At 44.7% G+C, this 22,397-nt stretch overlaps 1 protein-coding gene across 4 annotated transcripts in view; it reads left to right on the top strand.

Annotated features, from left to right (window-relative positions):
• LOC147891199 (uncharacterized) overlaps window positions 1-22,397 on the top strand; it is a 94,221-nt gene that overhangs the window by 2,564 nt on the left and 69,260 nt on the right. For all 4 annotated transcript variants that reach the window (XM_087389261.1, XM_087389258.1, XM_087389259.1 and 1 more), the window contains exon 2: window positions 20,512-20,591. In XM_087389261.1, coding sequence (XP_087245387.1) covers window positions 20,512-20,591 — 80 coding nt within the window. The remainder of the gene's footprint in view (window positions 1-20,511; window positions 20,592-22,397) is intronic.

Genomic DNA, 22,397 nt, shown 5'->3' with positions numbered 1-22,397 from the left:
TGACTATTCCAAGGCTAGTACACACTTCTAGGAAGTGCCAAAACTCATTTTTGGATGTACGGAATCCGTATAGGCGTGTTCAGCTGCGTGCTTGGGGTTGTCTTTTGCTGTGCTGGACCTTTGTGCACATGTTTTTGGCTGCGTGGTGGCTTCTGGAGCAGTTCTGGAGCTGTTTTGGACCAGTGCAGGCTGTAGGAGGAACTTTGCTTGTTGCTTTTGGCACCTTCTCTTAGGAGAACTCAGGCACAGATCCCCAGGCAATCATTTTGGGGCAGATCTGTGAATCATCTTCCCTCTACAGCTCTTTCTTGTTCACCCTCCGCTCTCTACCTTCATTTCTCTCTTCTCCTGATTGCTGGAAGACACCTGCACCCTACGGGGAGCTTGGATAGAGGATAGGTGCGAGGAAGGAGCTCGCCCCTCTGCCACAGTCAGCAGGAGTTGGTTCCAGGTTCGGTTTTTCCTTGTTCTTTCTTGCTTTGTAGCTTTTTGCAGTGCATGCGTGTTGTGTGCAGTCCTTTCAGGACTCCAACAGGTTCTAAGAAGCACCCAAAGGCAAGGGTGATCCTGTGGAAGGCCTAAGGACAGTGTGGATGCATGTGATAGCCTTGAGGCTGCCTTGAGCTTAGTTTGCCTGTAGTTTGGATGCCTGAATGCCTCTAAGTTGTGTCAGATTAGAAGTGAATGCTTGAATATGCCTTGCCAGTGGGAATTCTAGTGGTGCACTGGGATTAGATAAGACAAGTAGAGGATTTGCAGAGAGGAACAGTGCAAGGTTGAACCCTTGTTGTATGTACCAATTTCATTCCTAAAGAAATAAATAAATATCGGAAGGGGCGCCAAGTGTTTGGGGCCAGTGTGGTGTCTTGTACTTGGTTCCATTGAGCAGGGGCACTCTAGCCTCCATCCAATTATTTCTCAAGTTGTTTCTAAGTGGTATTGTTTAAAGTTAAGCGGTTGGAAATGATACAAGGTGGTTGTGAATAATGAATATGCAATGCAAGTTATGGTCTACTGCCCTTTAGGAAACTGAAGGCCGGTTTCAGTGGTTCCATCGCCGGGATATCACCATCTTCCTACAGAGGTGAGCCGTGGGAGTGTTGGGTGAAGAAAGCGCCATTGCATTTTTTGTTACAGCCATACCATCAAGAATCATGTCGCACCGCGAGAGATCACTGACTAACTCCGAGTAGGAAACATATAGCTTTGATGAGGAGCACAATACCAGTGAGGGTGAAGAAGAGCAAAATGATGAGGGACAGCATGTTTCTCTTGAGCATGCCACTGAGGATTCGCAAGATGAGGTGGATGAGACAGAGGAGCTTGATCCCAATGCCCTTTTTCAGTTACAAATGCAAAGTGCAGTGGGAGCCCTGTCACAGCTGCAACAGACTTTTTTGGAGATTATGCAAGCTTATTCTGGTGGTAATGCTCCCCCTGGAAGCAAAAAGACAGCTTAGAAGAAGCAGACAAAGCATAAGAAGACTGAGAGGCGCGTATCTTTCAATAGACAGCCACCAGAGATGCCCACAGTCACCCCTGTAGTGGGTAATGTCAATACTTTTCATTCAGTTAATCAAGGACAGCAAGTCCTTCCTCAGCCCATGAAGCATCCAGGATATTTTGGCGGAGGATCGGTTTTTCAGTCAATGGTGGGACAGCCCACCGAAGGGCTTGGTATGCCTGGTACATACTTGGGTAGTTTCCAGCCAGGAATGCAGAATTTGCAGCAGCATATGGAGGGTGGAATGCCCCCTGCAAATGCCAATATGATGTATGCAAACATAGGGATGCAGCCCGGTATGCAGACAGGGATGCTAGGGATGATAAGCAACACTTGGAGTGTGCCACAGATGCAAGGAATGGGATCTGGAATGGTCAACCCCACCATGGGCACATGCGATATGGTACAGAATATGGGATCCACGATGCCTCCACCAGCTGTGAAGTTTGAAACCTTCAATGGGATACAGGATAGATTGAAGGCTCTGACATTTGTGCAACAGTTTGATGCTGCCTATTCCGGTGGTCATTTCACAGAGGCTTCCAAGGTACGAAAGGCAACCACCTTCTTGAAGGGTAACACACTCCAGTGGTGGACCAATTTGCTTTTGCAGGGTAAAGCCCCTAACACTTGGATTGAGTTCAAGCAAGTTTTCTCATCTGCTTGGCTTACCACCACTTTTGAAGTGGATATAATGACAGCATGGCATAAGCTGGATGCCGCAAACTATAAGAATCTTGAAGAGTATAACAAAAAGTTCTGGGAGGCCTTATTGCCAGTCAGCTCGTATAGGACCGTATCATTGTCTGAGCAGGTGGAAAAGTATTGTTGTGGGAGCTTCATGATTATTGCACCAAGACAAAGGTCTCCAACATCTCTCGGTTGATTGAGAATGCTACTACAGCCTATGCTCTCATGCAAGGGATGACTCCAGGATTCAAAGGTAAGCAGCGGGATGACTCTTCCACGAAAAAGAAATTTGCCAAGACAACCAAAGTCAAGTTTGATGTGGACCAGCGACCTAATAGTAAGCCTAGTACCAGAGAGAGATTGTCTCCTGAGGAACGGCATGAAGCAAATAGAATGAGTGAGAGAGAGCAAGAGAGAGTGAGAGAGAAGGAGGCTTGGAAGCTGAAGACATAGTTGCAATAGAATAGTGAGTACTACACACTAAAGGAAAAAGATAAGGTTTTGTCCTAGTGACAAAACCTTAGTAGTCACTAACCATAGTTAGTGAACTAACTGCAGTTAGGAGGAAAAACCTCTTAATGAGGGAAAAATGCCCCTAACTAGCTTATTATATTACATTGGTCACCGCTGAATTATGTCTATAATTCTAACACCCCCCTGCAGTGCCAATGTCATGTACAAGGCTAATCAATCACCAAACGGATATAAGTTCAGGGCACTGCGAAATGCCTCAAACTTTTCACGTGGTAGTGCTTTGGTGAAAATATCTGCAACGTTGTCATGTGTGGACACAAAGATCATACTGATCTCTCCTGCATGCAACTTCTCTCTTGACGTAGTGATAGTGAACCTCAATGTGTTTCGTGCGAGCATGAAACACTGGATTCTTTGCCACTGCAATGGCACTCTGACTATCAGTGAGAATTGGAGAGGGACCCTCCAAAGAGAGATGAAGATCAGCAAATAGACGTCGCAGCCAAACACATTCAACTGTTGCTGTGAAAGCTGCCCTGTACTCAGCTTCACATGATGAGGTAGCCACTGTAGATTGTTTCTTGCTCAGCCATGAAATACAAGATTTACCTAGAAAGAAACAATTGCCACTAGTGGACTGCCTAGTGTCATAATCACCAGCCCAATCTGAATCACTGTAGGCATACATCTGCAAGTCACCCCCCCTGGGAAATAGTAAGCCAAAAGACTTTGTGCCCTGCAAATAACGGAAGATGCGCTTAACTGCCTGCCAATGCATAGTTTTTGGGCTGTGCATGTACCTGCTCACCTGAGATACTGCAAACTGAATACCAGGTCTAGTGTTGCAGAGATATATGAGGCATCCAACAGCCTGACTGTAAAGTGTGGCATCAACTAATTCTCCTGCATCATGCATTGTGAGTTTCAGCCCTGGTTCCATAGGAGTGGATATGGGCTTACACTCTTGCATGTTAAATCTGTCCAAGAGTTTCTGAACATACTTGGACTGAGACATAACAGTGCCACGTCTCTCATGAGAGAACTGGATCCCCAAATAAAAGTGAAGCAGTCCCAAATCTGACATGTCGAAGTTGGTCTGCAAATCAGCTTTTGCAACTCATCGTGCATGGCATTCATCCAATGCACATTACCTTTTGCCTCTTCAAATGTGGCAGGCTCCTCCTCATCAAGGAGAGTACCTGCATATGCTGATTCCACTGAATTAGCACCTTCCATGTGCCTTGCTGCACTGCGAGTCCTGCCAGGTAACGGAGCATCAAGTTTACTCTCCCTGAGAGTCTGTAACAGCCAGTTTGGGACTGTTTTTGCTGCATGTATGTCTGCAATTTCTTGCTGCACCACCTGTTCCACTGCCTGTGGAGGGGGCAAGACATCCTGTGGCGGAACTGAAGCATTTGGAGGTTGCTGTAAATTCTGATTTGGATCAGAAAAATCAGCAGGGGAACCCAAAGCAATGGGTAGCAACCCTTCAAAGACATCCTCTGAAGACGAAGGCATTTGAAATTCAGCCTGAGTGTGAGCTGAATTTTCAGAAAATATCACGTCTCTACTTGCAATGATTTTGCGTGTAGCAGGATTGTAGAGACGGTACCCCTTGCTTTCTGCACTGTATCCAACAAATATGCATTTGATGGCTTTATCTGACAATTTGTGCCTAAATTCAACTGGCACATGTGCATAGGCAAGGCATCCAAAGACTCGGAAGTGATCCACTGAAGGCTTCCTGTCATTCCAGACCTCAAAAGGAGTTTTTGTTTTTAAAGCCTTAGTGGGAGCCCTGTTCAAAATGTAATTGGCACACATCAAACCCTCTAGCCAGAATTTATGAGGCATGTGTTTGCTTTTCAGCATACATCTGTCCATCTCCATGAGGGTTCTATTTTTCCTCTCAGCTTTGCCATTTTGCTGAGGGGTCAGCCTGACTGTGAGCTGATGCACAATACCCTTTTGCTTGAGAAAAGCATCAAATTCTGCATATAGGTATTCCCCACCTCTATCCGTGCGTAATGTCTGTATTTTGAGTCCAGTTTCATTTTCAACCATGGCTGAAAAGTGTTTAAACACCGTGAACACTTCAGATTTCTTTTTCAGCCCATAAACCCAAGTAAAATTGGAGTAGTCATCAATAAATGTGACAAAGTAGAGATGACCACCCAATGACGGAGTCCTCATGGGACCACAGACATCACTGTGTATAAGCTGCAATTTGCGAACAGCTTTAACTGAACCATCCTTCTTGAAGGGGAATCTATGCATTTTACCTAAAATGCACCCTTCACAGGCATGTGGAGGAGGTATCTCAAGAGGTGGCAATGCATCAACCATTGAAAATTTCTGAAGTGTCATTAAGTTGTTGTAATGCATGTGGCCATATCTGGCATGCCATAATTCTGCATTTTGCATGGCAGTTGTAGGGGTAGAAACTGCCAGAGCATGGGCTGCTCTTTTCTCAAAAACATCAAGCTGAAAAAGCCCACGCAGCAAAGTACCAGATAACCTTAAGGCATAGTTAGCTTCCCTGTCTCGGACAGCACATTTGTCATTCTCAAAGATGACCTGAAATCCCCCTCTGTTAAGAGTGGACACTGAAAGAAGATTTTTGGTTATGCCAGGCACATATAAGACATCTGAAAGTCTGAAAATTGAGCCATCAATTGCAGTGAGCTCAACCTCTCCTGTGCCACGCACTGAATATGAGGAGTTGTTGGCACAAGTGACTTTCTTACCAACAGGAGGTGGATGCAAGGAAGTTAAAAGACACTTCCTAGAAGTGATATGCTTGGATGCACCGCTGTCAAAATACCATGTGTTCAGTGTTTCATTAACACTGAAAGCAGATGCATCTGTAGAAGAGTCAAAGCTGCAAGTCAAAAATGCATATGTATCATCACTGCAAGAGGCTGTACTATCCCGAGCATCTGGAACAGCCAACCTAGAGTCTGAAATACAAGATAAAAAGGCATAATCCTGTCCAACAAAGTTGGCTGCAGCATCCCCACTGTCAGATGCATGAGGGGCTGAATCTGAAACAGCCATACCTGAGCTGTTTTTCTTTTCTTTTGCAATCCTTTTCTTGCATTCTGCTATGTGATGACTTGGCTTTTTGCAGTAGTGACAAAAACCCTTCTTTTTGGGTTTACTTGCATCACTTTTAGCCTTTTGTGAAGGCTGTCCTGACCCACTGGAGGGCTGATTTGCTGCTGTCTTTGCCTGTCCCTTTGTTTTTGATTTAAATTTTGAGAGCATGGCTTGTTCACCTGCACGTGAAGCCAAATTTTTCCTGGTCTGCTCTTCCTGAAGCAGAAGTCCTATCAACTCATGAAAAGTGAGGGGATTTGCACCCCCCCTCATTGATAAGTTCAGCGAAGTGTGAAAGCTGAGATAAGACTCAGGAAGAGAATTCAGAGTGGTTGTAATCATCTCTGAATCAGGAATAATTTCATCTATGTTTAACAATTGCTCTCTGAGATCCTGTAGCTTTGTGAGGTGGACTGACATGGAGTCACCCTCCTCCATATGTGTATTGCTCAACTCTCTTTTTAAGAAAGATACCCTGGCATCATTCCGTGCTGCATACATGCTTTCCAATATATCCCACGTTGCCCTGGAGGTCTTACACGACCTAGATCTTTTTACTGAAAGAGAGATGCATGACAAAGCTAAGGCATCCCGTGAATCCCATCTCTTCTGCTCTGGAGTATTGACTGTAGCTGCACCAACAACTTGTCCTGCAGCTGCACCCTGTGCACGACCTCTTCCACCTCCTTGCTGAGGAGGGGTAGCAGGTGCAATATCTGCTGGTCGGATCTCATCCCCATTGACATAATCCCATAGATTCCGAGAAATCAGAATATTACGTACCATAAAACTTCAGAGGGAGTAGTTGGTACCATCCAACTTGTCTTCTTGTGAAAGACCACCAAATGGAAACTCATTCTGATTTTGATGGGCCATTCTTGAGAAAAAGATTGAAGCAGATACAGATCTGAATTCCCTTACTGGGAATGGAATGCACAACTTCCAAAGAACATAGCCAAGCACGGGCTGTATATGCAACTTAGATTTCTGTACTTAAGCTGTCAGAAATCTGTCCAAGCATCAAAAACTCTCCAAAATCTGCCAAAAGTGTTTCAAACACTCCAAGAGAGGCAGTATGTACTGAATACTCCAAAAAATGCTCTCTCAACACAAAAGCCCCAATTTGTGGCTAGAAATTGCAGCCAGAAAGGGGCAAAATTACTGAAAGCCCCAAATCTGCAATTTTTAAACAAAAGCCCCAAATTTCAGACTAGATCTGCAATTTTGCTCCAGATGTAGCTCCAAACCTGCACAATGATTGCAATGTCTGCAAAATACAAAATGCCCCAAATGTACTCCAAAACAACTGCACCAAACTATGGTTTTCTGCAAGATGAGCCTGTCAAAGAACACCTGTGGCTGAAGACAACCTTTGTAAATCTGCACATTCAGATCTGAAAGTGCAGAAATGCACACCAATCTAGAAAAGGTACAGATTGTACGCACACCAATCTAGAAAAGGTACAGATTGTACGGTATAGTACGGATTGTACGGTGCAGTACGTCCAGACTGTACGGCAAGTACAAAAACGTCAGCGCAGGTACGGAATAGTACTGTACGGCTGTTGCAGCGCAGGTACGGCGACTTGTACGGCGCTGTACGGTGCTGTACGGCAACTTTGTACGGAGAGGAGCGATACAAGTACGGCAGTCTGTACGGTGATGTACGGAGATTGTATGTACTTTGTACGGTGCTGCACGAAGAGATGTACGGACGATGTACGGCGCTGCACGGGACTTGTACGGTAGTCTTCACGGAAGTGTACGGACGTGGTACGTCGAGTTGTACGGAGGCAGTACGGCGAATTTCGTACAGTTGTACGGACTGTACGGACGAGTTGGAGCAGGCTTGTAACGTGGAGCAAAAAAAAGGTACGATGAAGGGAGCAGGGAGCCCGAGGCTCTTGGACCTGCTCTGATACCAAATGAAGCAAATAGAATGAGTGAGAGAGAGCAAGAGAGAGTGAGAGAGAAGGAGGCTTGGAAGCTGAAGACGTAGTTGCAATAGAATAGTGAGTACTACACACTAAAGGAAAAAGATAAGGTTTTGTTCTAGTGACAAAACCTTAGTAGTCACTAACCATAGTTAGTGAACTAACTGCGGTTAGGGGGAAAAACCTCATAATGAGGGAAAAATGCACCTAACTAGCTTATTATATTACATTGGTCACTGCTGAATTATGTCTATAATTCTAACACGGCAAGCCCTATTTGAAGCTGGAAAGTGTTTCCTTTGCAAAGAAGAGGGCCATCAGGCCAAAGATTGCCCCAATCGTAAACGGAAACAACCTATGGGAGTACAAGAAGCGAAAAAGGACAGCCACGCGCGCTAGGAGATTTGTTTTCCTTTGGTAAAAAGCAGTACTATTGGTATTAATAATTGTAACAGCCAGAACTTGGAGAGTTTCCTCTTTCTAGGCTGCTTTGTTATTTGCAGGATGTTTATTCCCTGCTAGCTTTGCATTAATTTGCAGGATGGTTCTTCCCTGCTAGTTTTGTTGATTTTTGTATCAGTCAAAAGATGGAGAGTCTCCTCTTCTAGGCTGAATCGTAAATTGCAGAATAAGTAGTCCTTGTTACTGTTGGATTGCTCTTGTTGCCTGGCATGGCTAGAGCAGCACATCCATGTATCACATGCCTGTTTTGGATGCTCTTGTTGCCCGGCATGGCTCAAGGAGTAAATCCATTTAGTACATGCTAGTTGGTTTTTGATTTGAACCATGAGGCAAGGGTCCAAGTCTAGCATAGATTGGCTGAACCGATTCAGCTTGCGGTGATGCAAGTCTGAAAGGATATCGAGTACCGGGATCTATGTTCCTAGGATCCATTCTTACCATGTGTGTGTGGTTCAAGTTATTGGAGGCGAGTGAACTAGTAGATTTCACTCAAAGTGGTGTAGTCCACTCAGTTGTTGTGCTATGAGCTGCCTTCGGTTGTAGCTCCTTCAGGCTCAGCAGAGCATAGGTCTGGAGCATTGCTTGATGCTCAAGAGGGGGGTAGTTCCTCCACCCCCTTGTCAACAGACAGGCTCACGGTATCTAGAAGTCGCTTGGTGACACTATATGTTTCACCCGAGGTATTGTTTGCTGACAATACATCTGCTACGGGACTTCTATGATGAGTGTACTAGTCACTCCACATGGATGATGCATTGATATATGGATGGACACGCACGCTTTCTTAGACCATATCATCATTGCTCGTGGTTTATGTTTATAGCAGCAAACTTGATAGTTTGCTGTTTCAAGAGGAGGGTATGTCACGAGGACGTGAAACGAGGAGGTGAAAAGTGATGCAAAGTATCTTCGTAACTCAACCTACGCTTAACCCAAGGTTAACCATGGTTAAGTGTGGTAATGGTTTGGCCGTGAGGGACTGGCTAGAGGAAGTGCACACTTCCTAGAAGTTCCTAAGGGCAAAGTCTAGGTGCACCACTAGGTCCTAGGGGCAAGGCAAAGGCTTTAAAAGAGGGGTCTAAAAGTTGGGCCAAAGGACAACCAACGTTGTCCTTGGTATGGGGGTTAGGACTCTAATGAAGGGGCAAATGGCAAGGAGGAGGTGTCATTTGTCAAGCAGGACCTTCCATCTCTCTCTCCTCATTCTCCCAGAGGTGTAGGACGTTTTCAGTTGTTCTTGTGCAGTTTTTGAGCTGTTTGACCTGTTTCAAGCCTGTTTTCAGCCGTTTCAACACTGTTTTGACTATACCAAGGCTAGGACGCACTTCTAGGAAGTGCCAGAACTCATTTTTGGACTTTTAGAAAATTTTCGTACGGACTGTATGGACGTCCGTACGGAATCCGTACAGGCGTGTTCATTTGCCTCCAGCAGGTGCTTGGGGTTATCTTTTGCTGTGTTTGACCTTTGTGCACATGTTTTTGGCTGCGTGGTGGCTTCTGGAGCTGTTCTGGAGCTGTTTTGGACCAGTGCAGGCTGCAGGAGGAACTTTCCCTGTTGCTTTTGGCACCTTCTCTTAGGAGAACTCAGGCACAGATCCCTAGGCAATCATTTTGGGGCAGATCTGTGAACCATCTTCCCTCTACAGCTCTTTCTTGTTCACCCTCCGCTCTCTACCTTCATTTCTCTCTTCTCCTGATTGCTGGAAGACACCTCCACCCTACGGGGAGCTTGGATAGAGGATAGGTGCGAGGAAGGAGCTCGCCCCTCTGCCACAGTCAGCAGGAGTTGGTTCCAGGTTCGGTTTTTTCTTGTTCTTTCTTGCTTTGCAGCTTTTTGCAGTGCATGCGTGTTGTGTGCAGTCCTTTCAGGACTCCAACAGGTTCTAAGAAGCACCCAAAGGCAAGGGTGATCCTGTGGAAGGCCGAAGGACAGTGTGGATGCATGTGATAGCCTTGAGGCTGCCTTGAGCTCAGTTTGCCAGTAGTTTGGATGCCTGAATGCCCCTAAGTTGTGTCAAATCAGAAGTGAATGCCTGAATATGCCTTGCCAGTGGGAATTCTAGTGGTGCACTGGGATTAGATAAGACAAGTAGAGGATTTGCAGAGAGGAACAGTGCAAGGTTGAACCCTTGTTGTATGTACCAATTTCATTCCTAAAGAAATAAATAAATACCGGAAGGGGCGCCAAGTGTTTGGGGCCAGTGTGTTGTCTTGTACTTGGTTCCATTGAGCAGGGGCACTCTAGCCTCCATCCAGTTATTTCTCAAGTTGTTTCTAAGTGGTATTGTTTAAAGCGGTTGGAAATGATACAATGTGGCTGTGAATAATGAATATGCAACGCAAGTTATGGTCTACTGCCCTTTAGGAAACTGAAGGCCGGTTTCAGTAACTGAACTGTTACTATTGCTCCCAGCATTGTTTCTTGGGAATAAGAGCATGAAGATGAACATGTCTGAGAGTGCCAAAGGACCTTCAAGCTTTTTGCAGATACACCTCACGAGTGCATGAAGCAGACAAACTTGAATCTATCGTAGGAGCAGCAGAAAGTACAGCACAAAAGGACCTCTTTTATGCTCCACCCAATGCTGGCTTGTACTGTTACCAAATCTCAGCCAAGGGCTGGAAAACCTGATGCAGCTCTCTTATGGGCACTCCCAAGTGGGCATTGCTACACTTGTTCTATCATGCCCTCTCAATGATCTGGCTGTGGGCAAATTCTATTTGGGAACAGTGTTTCTGACCTGTGCAGTAGGAAAATATAAAGCTCAACCTGCTCGATTTGAATAGGCTCCCTGATGAAAGTTGTATAGACCCTCTATCTGCTTTGTCGAGCATGGAACACCTGGTTCTTGGCAATTGCACTGCAACTCTGACTGTCACCTGGGATCACCGTTGTGGTCTTTTAAAGGGTATCCATGTCTACCAGAATCCATATAAGCATGTGCTGCTGTGTGTGCCCCTCTGTCAGAAAATAAGACAGCAACTGAATGCCAGACCTAGCAGTGAAATATGGATGCTGACATGGTATTAGAACCTGGTTATCAAGAAAGGATAGCTGTGGTTTTCGAGTCAAGCTCGAGAGTCGGAGCCAAGGAGATTTGGGACCGAGTCACCTTCTCCAAACTGAAGGGTGGTGTCCTCGCTGAGAAAGAAGGAGCTTCCACATTCAGGTGTGTTGCTTGGCTTGTAGTGAGTGCAGAAAATGATCGAAACACTTTAGGTTACCTACACCGTATGCTTCTGGTCAGCAAGCTTCCAAGCAGCTACTGATGGTTGGTGACAAGTCTCACCGCTAGAGAATGGGCAAGGCCGATAATGTTAGAGAAATTGGGCCCTTCCTTCAAGAATGGCATCAAATGAAGCTGTATGATGGATCATGGAAGTGAAGGTGGTGATAAAAAAACCTTTCATGGCCAAAATAGAATGGTAAAGGAAAGCCACAGAAAAGGAAGGGTGCCAAGAATTCAAAAGATGATGGGGACTCTTCTGATGGGGAAAGCAAGAAGAAGAAAAGTGCTTTTATTGGGACATGCCCGCAGCCCAGACACTTTGCTATATACTACAAGAAGAAGAAGGCAAAAGACGACTAGTCTGACACGGCATCTGCCAATGTGGTAAGAGTGCAACTTTTCTTAATGACGACTCCATGTCCTGTTGAGATAGAGTTTGCAGATGCTGGTGTGACTGTGTTCATGAGAGGCATTGAAGAGTGGAGTACAGAGTTTTTTGGTGGAGGATGGAAGGTGTTGCACAATCTTGGGATCTGAAGACCAGTCCAGTGTCACTATAGAGATGGAGGAGATCATACATAGATGGAGCTTGATGAGCTAGAATTCACCAAGGGCATGAATACTGGTTTACACAAAGGCTGTCCGAGACATTTACAGCACACCTAGGTGCAGACCTACACACTGTAGGAGAGCATAAGGTGGTGCATCGGAGGGAGCTTTGTCTGTAGAGAACATTAGAGCAGAACTTTTGCAGGAGTGCTCTTTCTTGAGCAGCTATTGAACCCTAAGAGGGTGCAACAACGGAGCTATTTTTTGTGTACCTTACCTCAGTGATTGTTTGCTGAAGGTGTTGGTTACAGTTTATCGGCAGCTTTTGTACTCGGTATCTACCTTGATATATACACTATTTTGGCTGTGCATCCGAGTTCTCTTGCAGATCTGTAAGATGTCTGCCATTTGAAGGTATTTGTTGCTTTCTAAGCATCATCTATTTGTTTTATATAGCTATGGAGGATAGTTGGACATAATTCTATTGATTATTGTATGGGAATTCTTTTTATAGCTCCAAAGTGCTTTAAGCCGTGGGCTATAGGGTTTCCATAGATTGAGTAGAAAAACAGAGAGAAAGATGTGCCCCGGATAGAAAGGTCATGACACAAGCACTTCACACATTCAACGTCTGCAAATACTCAGAGAACACACAGTGAACTGAACTCCAATATATGTACAATAGATCACCGTAGGGTTCCCAATGTGATGAGGATGTTGGAATATGTACAATAGATCACCGTAGGGAACTAAACTCTGATGCATGTACAATAGATCACCGTAGGGTTCCCAATGTGATGAGGATCTTGGAATATTAGGGTCCTCTTCCCACCTGAGCCGCCCACATGAGGACACGGAGGAGGGTGACATATATTACTAGATGGGAAACACAAGGGCTGCCACAGACTGGATGTGCCATGTGCAGCACATAGACCTTCTGTTTAGCCAAATTTGTGAAGGTACATGGACTGGTACAGCAGAAGATACAATGGGTCTGCAGCAGGTACAGCATGGACATGTGGTACAGAAGGTATCAGAGCAGGTACTGCAGCAGTGCGGCTGCCTGCAGCAGACTGAAGTCTGCAGACAGGTGCAGGCGTTTGGAGTAGGTAGGCAGTGGCAGGACAGACCTGCAAAGGACCAGCACTGGTCAGCATCGGAAAGCCTCTGGTCGGCTGTACAGGTGCTGGAGCAGCAGACTTGCATAGAAGATGGCTGCAGCAGAGTGGACCCGGACAAGCACCAGACTGCACAAGGCAGTTGCGTGTAGCAGCAGACTGCGCAGTGCACGCGGGTTTAGAAATAGGCAAAAGGAAGGGCCAGATCAGGTCGGCCAGCAGCAAGTAGAGTCGGGTGGATTAGGGTTAGGGTTACAGATCTGGTCGGTCAGATCTGAAAGACCCAAAGCCCTATATAAAGGCCCATTGTGGGCAAATCCTGTGGACATTCTGCAGGAGCCGTGGGGCAGTCAAGGAGCACACAAAGGGGGCAGATCTACCCACTGTAGAAGAGCCGGATTGTGTGCCGTGATCTAGTAGAGATCTACAACAGTTACATCAGCAAACAGAGCCTGCTCTTGTTGGCTTACCTCAGTGTATGTTGCTGAGTGTAGATGACCTGGAGTCCTTTTGATATTGCACTCACTACAAGCCAACCACAACACACCTGAATGTGGACGCTTCTTCCTCCTGAGCAAGGTCTCCATCCTAGAAGTACCCATCCTTCTTGTTGATCTCCAGACTCCAAGAAACCAGAGCTTGGCTCTCATACCATGTTAGGGAAAAGGATTGCTTGCTAGAGCCAACCTTTACTAGTGCAATTAAATTCTTGAGATCTCACCACAAAAAAGCTTTGAATGCCTCACTCACTTTGTGCACGTATGTATAGAGAGGAAGCACTTCATTTATGGACAGAATACACACAGATATTCAGCCCAACAAATCTCATAAATAGAGGTGATGTCCAAGTACAAAATATAGCCAAAACTGTGACAACACCACCCTGCCATGAGATCCAATTAACTTATTGCAGGTGAGTCTGGGAAGATGGACGGAACCAACTATCCTTTATGGAAAAGAAAGATTCGTAGTCATCTAGTGGCCAGGGAAATCTAGGAGGTGATGGAAGGGATGGAGCGGAAACCTGTTCTGGTACCACTGGTGGCTATGCCAATCGATCCAACTAGGGTGAAGGAGTGGAACTTGAGGAATGCAGATGCTCGACAAGAAGCATGGAAGATCATTAGGATTTCTATGAAATCAAGAACACTGGGAGAATCACCATGCTTTAAAATCAATTGTTCAACATGAAGATAGAGAGGAGAGTCAGTGCATTACTTCTGCTCCACATTGATCCCCACTGCATAGGAATCGCTCCGGCCATCTCTGGAGTGTGTTTGTCACCCACTGGTCTTGCACGGCTACTATCATCTTTCCCCTTGATCTACAAGATCCCTCGTTCCACCATAACGGCTTTGATTAGCGTTGTCCTTTAGTGCTAGCCTTCGTAATGGCTGAGTCTACCCTTCATAGTTGCACGGCGTTTCGGCCGTTAGAAACAGAAACAGAAACGGCAGGGAAACGATAACAGCTGAAACAGCGTTTTTCGTTTCCTTGTTTTTTGGGGAGACCCTAGCTGTGGGTTTTTTGCACTGTTTTGCGCCTATTGCCTCTTTTCACCGCTCCTGCGTGTTGCCTCTACCCTCTACCCGCCTACCTACCTGCTGCAGCTTGCTCTACCCTCCACTGTCCTCTACCCTCCGCTATCCTACTCTCGACTCTCCTACTCTGCTACTCTCCTCTACCCTCCACTCTCCTACCTCTCCTCCACCCTCCACTCTCTTCTACCCTCTCCACTACCTTCTACTCGCCTCTACCCTCTTCTTTCTTTTTTCTTTCTCCTCCTACTACTCCTCAACTCCCTTCGACCTCCTTGAGGAGTCCTCCTTGAGGATACTCATAGATGTTGAAACTTGATTCTTGAAGCATCATGCATGGTGCATAAGTCATGACTTAATAGCACTAACCAGATGCTAAGTAGCATAATTTGTCACTTTAAGCAATATATTCATAATTGAATTATGTACAAAAAATTATTTTTTACACAAATTGTACTATATTGCCGTTTCACGCTTCCCCGTTTCGGCCCGTGCCGGAAACTCTATTTCTAGCGTTTCTGGCATTTTCGTTTCTGCTGGCAACCAGTGCCCTTCACCTCTGGAGTGTAGATAGAAACTCAGTACGAAGACTTTGTATCAATGGATGCTCAAGTATGTGTGGGAGTGTGGATTTGTATGTGTGAGAGCAAATGTTTATACTATGGTCTACACCCACTGTTGGGTGTTGGTGACGTCAGTGGGGATGTCATAGTAGCTAGTCCTTGCTATGCGTGATGGAGTTTATGGTTTTCAACCTTATGAGTGACTATCATGAGATTGAAACTGTACTATGTCGTGTTTTTAGAGGATGAGTTTGGGCAAGTTCCTGGATTCATCTAGATAAATAGGCTTTCACCTTCCACTCTCCAACCAACTGAGAGCATCTCTGCAACCATTCATCCCAAAGCAATTTAATAGAATTTTAGTCCGGTGATGCTTGCCATCGAAGCAAGCAAGCTAGGTACCTCAAAAAAGTACCATGATCTTCCGCGCCTTATGTAAGCCTAATCATGCCCCCTCTCGTGATCTCTTGCTCATCAAGCTCCATCTCTAGGTGTGCTCCTCCATTTTGCAGGTGGTACTAGACTGGTCCTTAGATCCCATGACTGAGCAACATTCTCCATGCTGCACCACAAAGTCTAAGTCTATGTACCACTGTTTGATGTCTGCTATAAACACCATCACCCCCAATGATCTCCATATTCTGTCTCAATTGAACATGGCATTGTCACTACGAAGAGTTCTCGGTTACCACATTGGAAGATGCCATGTCAATTTGGTACTCCTCCTTTGCTTGGTCAGCCTTTGTCTTTTTGCAATCTTGAGCAAAATGTCTGGGCATGTCGCAATAGAAGCACTTCTTCTGGTTCTTCCTCTTTTTCTTGTTTTCACCATCAGAAGACTTCCCTCCGTCATCCTTGGCATCCTTCTCTCTGAGCGGCTTACCTTTGCCAATCTTGCTTGGCTATGAGAGCCTTTGTTTCGCCATCGCCACTTCTGTCATATAGCTTCATCTGGGCTCTTATTGAAGCAACAACGGACCTAGTTACTTGAACGAGATTGGCCTTGTCTGTTCTCTAGCGGTGAGAGTCATCACCAACCCTCGGTACCTTGGAAGCTTGATAACAGAAGTATGGCCAACTGATTGCTATAAAGAGACCTAAGGACACTGATGGTGTAGGTTTTCATGATCGGTTCCTATTTTTTGAGGAGGCAGAACAATTGGATGGATAGTGTCTTGGGAGTATGAAGCATGGATTGGGGAATTTACCAGTGTTCTAGATTGGATCTGATTGCTCGTGGATGTTATGGATCAGGACTTGGAGATGTGGGTACATGTATCAGATGGTGCACATGCATTGACATATGGGTGTGGGCCTGCTGTTGGTCAGTGAGAGGGGGTTTTAGAATACGCATTGTCCTATAGTGAGGGATTTAGAGTGTGAAGGAATCTTGAAGGAATCTTGATTAAAACTCTGTTGTTCTTCAAATTCGTTGAAAGATCTTTTCTGATCCGCATATGTCTTAGCTCTATGCATAGCTTGGCGGATGTTCAATTTAGTCAATTCCAAAATCCTCTGTGTCTGGATTATCTAGTAGGTACCTTTTGTGAAACTCCTATGTAGTTGGAGTAGCTGGTCTGCTTTCTATTGTAATCCTGTGGATGAGTCTTTCTATCATTATAGGCAAAGTCTAGTTGGTCTTGAAGCCTCATTTGGTGGTAGAAATATTTTCTAAACTCCAATTAAAAAACCCAGCTTCAATAAACATGTGTGGCCTCTTGGATCACATTATCTTGTTATGCACTTCACAAATGGCATACGTCTCATCTCATTTCTGAAGCCATGCCTTGATAATGTTCGAATTTTTGTCCACCATTCTACCCGCACATTTTTGAGGCCTATAATTTGCGATCTTAGGCGGCTTGATCTTTTCCCTTTCCATTGTATGGACACTAGACTTCATACGGCAGGTATCGCACCTTATGGGACGTGAACCCAGTTCATTGAATGCCAGATCAGGAATTTGGAGGATGCCTTGCAGCAGTTGATGGCACAACACTTGCATGCAAATAAAGGGCAAGAAGAGTTACAAAAAGCCATCCCCTCTTTGGATGAGAGGTGCCATCCTCTACCACCGTCTCCAAATGGCTATCCCTTTCCTTATCTGCTTGAGTTTTACTTTGTCTTGTATTGGGTTCAAAAAAAATACCCAACTAAAACCAGAGTTGACTTGTTTTGGAAATTACTGCAAATGTCAAAACTGAAAATGACCCAACTCACAGCAACTAAAACTCCCTATACTAGGGAAATGCTGCAATCCAAAATAACTGCAAAAGCGTAAAACTGTAACTAAGAATCAAAGGAAATTCACATTTCTGTTCAAAACTGAATTTTAAAGAAATGGAAAGCCCCTTGGTCCAAATTTCCTTTGCAGCTTCAGTCGCCTTGGCCTCTCGGCCAACTGCAAACTCAAAGAACCACCAGGAGATATGAGCGACCATTTGCTGCAGTTATTCAGAGTTGTTGTAAGGCTGCTACTATAAGCGATCCACAATAGAGGAGGGCAAGCTGCTCCCCCACTCACACCCGTCCGTGCAAACTAGATGCACTTGTGCAATATGCCCAAATAGATGTCATGGTTAACTGCCTATATATTGTTTCACCTGCCAAGATGCTTGATTTACTGCTTGCACAACGTTAATAGCCATTGGAGTGTGGACTTAAGGAGTCTCCTATTGCCTGTACAAGGGGTCACAAAATCCCTTGTTTGCTCGACACACCAGCCAAACAATCCTTGTACAAGATTCACACTTCACAACACAAGCAATCTCAATAGAGACCTTGTTGGAGATATCATAGCCAAAGAGTGTGGTGATGTGATGTGTTGGTGTGTAGTACTAGGAGTTTTAGTACTAGTTCATGTGTGTGAGTCATGTGTGAGTGCCACGTGTTACTCTGGGAGTTATCCCATATACACTTGGTACATGTGTGTGTGTGTGTGCGCTTAGCCTATATAAGGCTTGTACTTCACTTATCATGATATACTTGATGAATGAATGAAAGACTTCATTACGTCTTCATTTGAGTATCACTTCTTCACTCCCTAGCCTCTCTCTCTCTCTCTCTCTCTCTCACACCATGTTTCTAACATGGTGTCATAGCAGGTCAATCTGCCATAGCTGCCCTATCATGTCATCTCTGCCCGAACCCTTAACCCTAATTGTGCTTTGCCATGTCATCTCTGCCCTAACCCTAAACCCTATGCAGCCGCCTCATTTCTGTCTCAGCTGAAGCTTTCCCTCTGCTCATATCTGCCTCCTTTCAGCCGCTCCTACCCGATTAGGGTTTCTGCACAGCCGCCATCCTTGCTGCCCTCATTTCGCCTCTGTTTTGCATATTTTTGTGACCATTTCTGCTCGTTTTTCAAGAGGCGTGTGCACACGTGCTGCTGGTTGGCATCTTCTTCAAGTGGCGCCTGCATATGAGCTGATTCGGAGCTGTTTTATTAACGTTTTTAGGGTTTTCAGCAGAGCTTTCTGCTTACACATTGGCTGCACATTTTCGTCACTTTTGGAGGCATTTTCGACCAGTTTTGGAGCTGCTACTGCAATTTTGAGCTGTTCTGAGCAGTCCAGACCTACTGCAGCACTCAGTTCTACATTTCAGGGCATATACTTGTTGGTTTTTGACCCTTGCCGTTTGCAAGCTGACAGAGAAGTCACTATCACACTGGAGATGTTGGATAGTTAGACTTTCTCTTTGCAGTATTGCGGTGGAGGGGGTATCGGTCTACTCTTTGCATGTGGGTCTCACACTCTTTCCTCTGAAGGGGGGTATTGGAGCCAAAGAGTGTGGTGATGTGATGTGTTGGTGTGTAGCACTAGGAGTTCTAGTACTAGTTCATGTGTGAGTGCCACGTGTCCTTGTGGGGGTTATCCCATATACACTTGTACATGTGTGTGCGCGCTTAGCCTAGATAAGGCTTGTACTTCACTTATCATGAGCTACTTGATGAATGAATGAAAGCCTTCATTATGTCTTCATTTGAGTATCACTTCTTCACTCTCATGCCATGTTCCTAACAGACCTCAGCCGCTCAAAGGCACGACTCCAATGCCAACGTGCTACATTTCAGAATTGCCACTAGCCTTTTCCCCCCTGTCAACGTTCTAATTGAACATTATTTTTTACTTGTTTAGACACCCATTGTCTCATCATCAGCCTTTTATACAAAATTACCCAAACAAATAGCATCTTAATGAATGGTGAATCTATATGATGCTCTGCTATGCTCACCATTCTTCAGCCCAATATTAATGTCGCTCAACCTATCGCTACCTTGCAACCCTTCGCAGAGAATTTCCCCGACTGCCTTTTCCACCACGTCATCGCTCTCCATGGCAGGTCATCGCGGAATCGTCAACTTAGAAATGAAACCCTTCTCCATAGACAAGACTCTCTACTCACCCTCCACTCGCCGGCATAAATTTATCAGTCGCTCAAGCACAAATTTTTCAGCACTAACCTCCTCTCTGATATCAATTCTAACGCTTGAGTACTACTTTGACAGACAAACCCACAGGTATCTGAGCTCTTTCCTCCGCCCGGCCAGTTGTGCTAATCCAGGATACTTGAAGTCCAATGTAGATCATACTCTCTACTACAAAGTTCAAGGGGAAGACATCACTAGTGCACTTTTGTATGTAGATGATATGATTGTAATAGGAAGTAATGATAGCTTCATCAGCAAGCTTAAACAACACTTATTTGCAAAGTTTGTCGACATGAAAGATCTTGGACTTATGCCCTATTGTCTTGGTATTGAGTTTTGGACAGACTCATATAGCACCTTCATGAGCCAACAAAAATATGTGGATAGTCTCCTGAAGAAGTTTCATACGGCAGATTGCAAGATTGTAGCCACTCCCATGGAAAAGAGTTTGAAACTTACTAGAGATCCAAAAAAGCCTACAATCAATGACAGGTACTATCGGCAACTCATCAATCGCCCCTACCCATGAGCCGCTTTAGGGGACAATAGGACTGCCTAGGGATGTATTTTCTTGAGGTGTTATTATGCTTGGTTATGGCTCGAGGAAGGGAGTCCTTTTTGTGTTGAGGGCTGTTTGTAAAGCACACGTGGTTGAGGGAAAGCGTTGCAACTGCCAATGACCCAAGTTGGATGTCCGTCATACATGTGGAGTGCTTTGGAGTTATGTGCTAGAGGAGAGAGTAGTGTTATGGTACAGCTTTTTAAAGAATATTGTGTGTATAACTGCTTTTGAAGGGCTGCGGTCGAGTTCATGTAACTTGAACAAATTTCCAGTCCATGTAACTTGAACAAATTTTGATTTTTGTGGCTTTGGAAATGGAGTGAGGTAACTAAGCAGTCTGTGTGGATGGTTTGCAGGACTTTCTGTCAGATGCTTCAACAGTTGATCTAGCCTATACTATACTTTTGGAGCATGCAAATGCAGAAAGAGACCGCAGGTAAAGCTTACTCGTGGACTTATTGCCTTTTCTACCTCGTTCTAGATATCTGGAAATACAGAACAGCAGCCTGTTTTGGCAGACGCTGCGATTATAAGCTTTGCTTTGTTTAACACAGCTCCTTCACTTTTCTTTAGTTGTTGTTTTCTCCTTTTGTTGGTTTTGGATAATTTTGATGTATATGTTTTGTTCCTTCTAAAAGTATTGCTAGTCTCATTTTGGTATCTTTACAAACTAGGTTAGAACTTAGCCTGTTCTTTCGAAGATACATCCAACATATATCGAAGTATCTTATGCGAGTGAAGAAGCCCCTTTGTGCCCCTTTGTGCTTCGTGATGCTGAGGTTTGTCAAAGCCACAAAACTAGAGAGCTGATAGGGATATATTTTGTTAGTTGCATTGGCATGTTCGTTCTTTTCTGTTTCATATCTGTTTACAGCATTATGGAATTGAACCTGCTACCTTTTTAACCTTGCATGTATGTTCACGAAAGATGTGGATGATTTTCACAAGAATATTATAGAATCTTCCAAGATACTTAAGGTCGAGTGGTTCATCCATCAGACACTGAAGGATCAAGAGGTTATTTATTTGGTCCAAAACAGAATGATCAGTGTGGAGAGAAATGTTTAAATCTGAAGGGTGTTCCCTTGGAATGCTATGGAAAGGAATTATAGTACTCTGAATTGGATAATTGCCAAACTCATGTTTTATAGTGCTGCTCTTGGCTGCCTAGGATTCACCAAAGTGCTGCAGGATTGGAGCACCATGATGTATGCTTATTATGGTGGTGCATAGAATAAGAGCAATGCTTCCTTGTTCTCCTCCGGATATCTTAATCTGCGTGATTGTGTCACCCTTTCTTATTACATCTTGCCCAAGTAAGAATTCTGAACATTTTTAATTATATGAATGGCTGCCTAGGATTCTCCAAAATTGCTGCAGGATGGGAGCACCATGATATACGCTTATTATGGTGGTGCATGAAATAAGTTCAATACTTCCCTGTTCTCCTCTCAGAGGGATATGAGAATGATGTTGTACATTAAGGAATAATAATATGTAGAATTGAAGAGTGTCCTGTTGGAAAGGTCATCTCCCATCTGTACGCCCCCATATGAGGAGAGCATGGGGGAGTGAGACCTAGGGCATTTCCCCATAGAAAAGAGTGAAAAGAAGGGGCTGCCACATGGACAGCATGATGGCTCCCAAGTAGGAGGCTCACAAGTATGGGAGCTTGAAGGCAGGGACCTTGCTGAAGGACGACCTTGATTCATAAGCTCTTGGGAATTGACTTCCACGATTGGAGCATAGTGCCCTTGTGAGAAGGAGGGTGACTCAGGTTCATACAGGTGCATACAGAGTTCTGGTCTACCGAAGGTCGAGTTTGCTCGACTTTGATGTGTGGTTTAGCAGCAGAGATGTTGATTTCAGAAGCCTCTTTAACCCCTTCTCTCCCTTCCTCCGCCCCCATATTTCTTTCTTTCACCATCCCTAACTTTGGAGAGTCTGGGTAACTGGATGGGACAAATTATATATACCTTTGTAAGACTAGAATAAGTCCAATCATACAAATTTTGATTTTTTTGTTGTTCTAAAGATAAAAAATCTACACAGAAAATAAAAGAGAAAATAAAAGAGAATATGAAAGAGAAGAAAAAAGAGGTAAACAAAAACTTCTAAGAAAACAAAAGGAAGACATACTTAGCAAGCAAAGCAACACTTATGTCGTCATCAGTGCCCAAGCATAAGCAGCTATACTGAGTTTCTAAAGACCCGCGGAGTCTCTTGGGCTAACCCAGTGCTT

Source organism: Dipteris shenzhenensis, chromosome 18 (genome assembly GCF_047967505.1).
Source record: "Dipteris shenzhenensis isolate YYH24624 ecotype China chromosome 18, Dip_SZ_1.0, whole genome shotgun sequence".
In the NCBI taxonomy this organism is placed as follows: Eukaryota; Viridiplantae; Streptophyta; class Polypodiopsida; order Gleicheniales; family Dipteridaceae; genus Dipteris; species Dipteris shenzhenensis.
The sequence above is the reverse complement of the archived record's forward strand: the minus strand, read 5'-3'. Positions and strand labels throughout refer to the sequence as shown.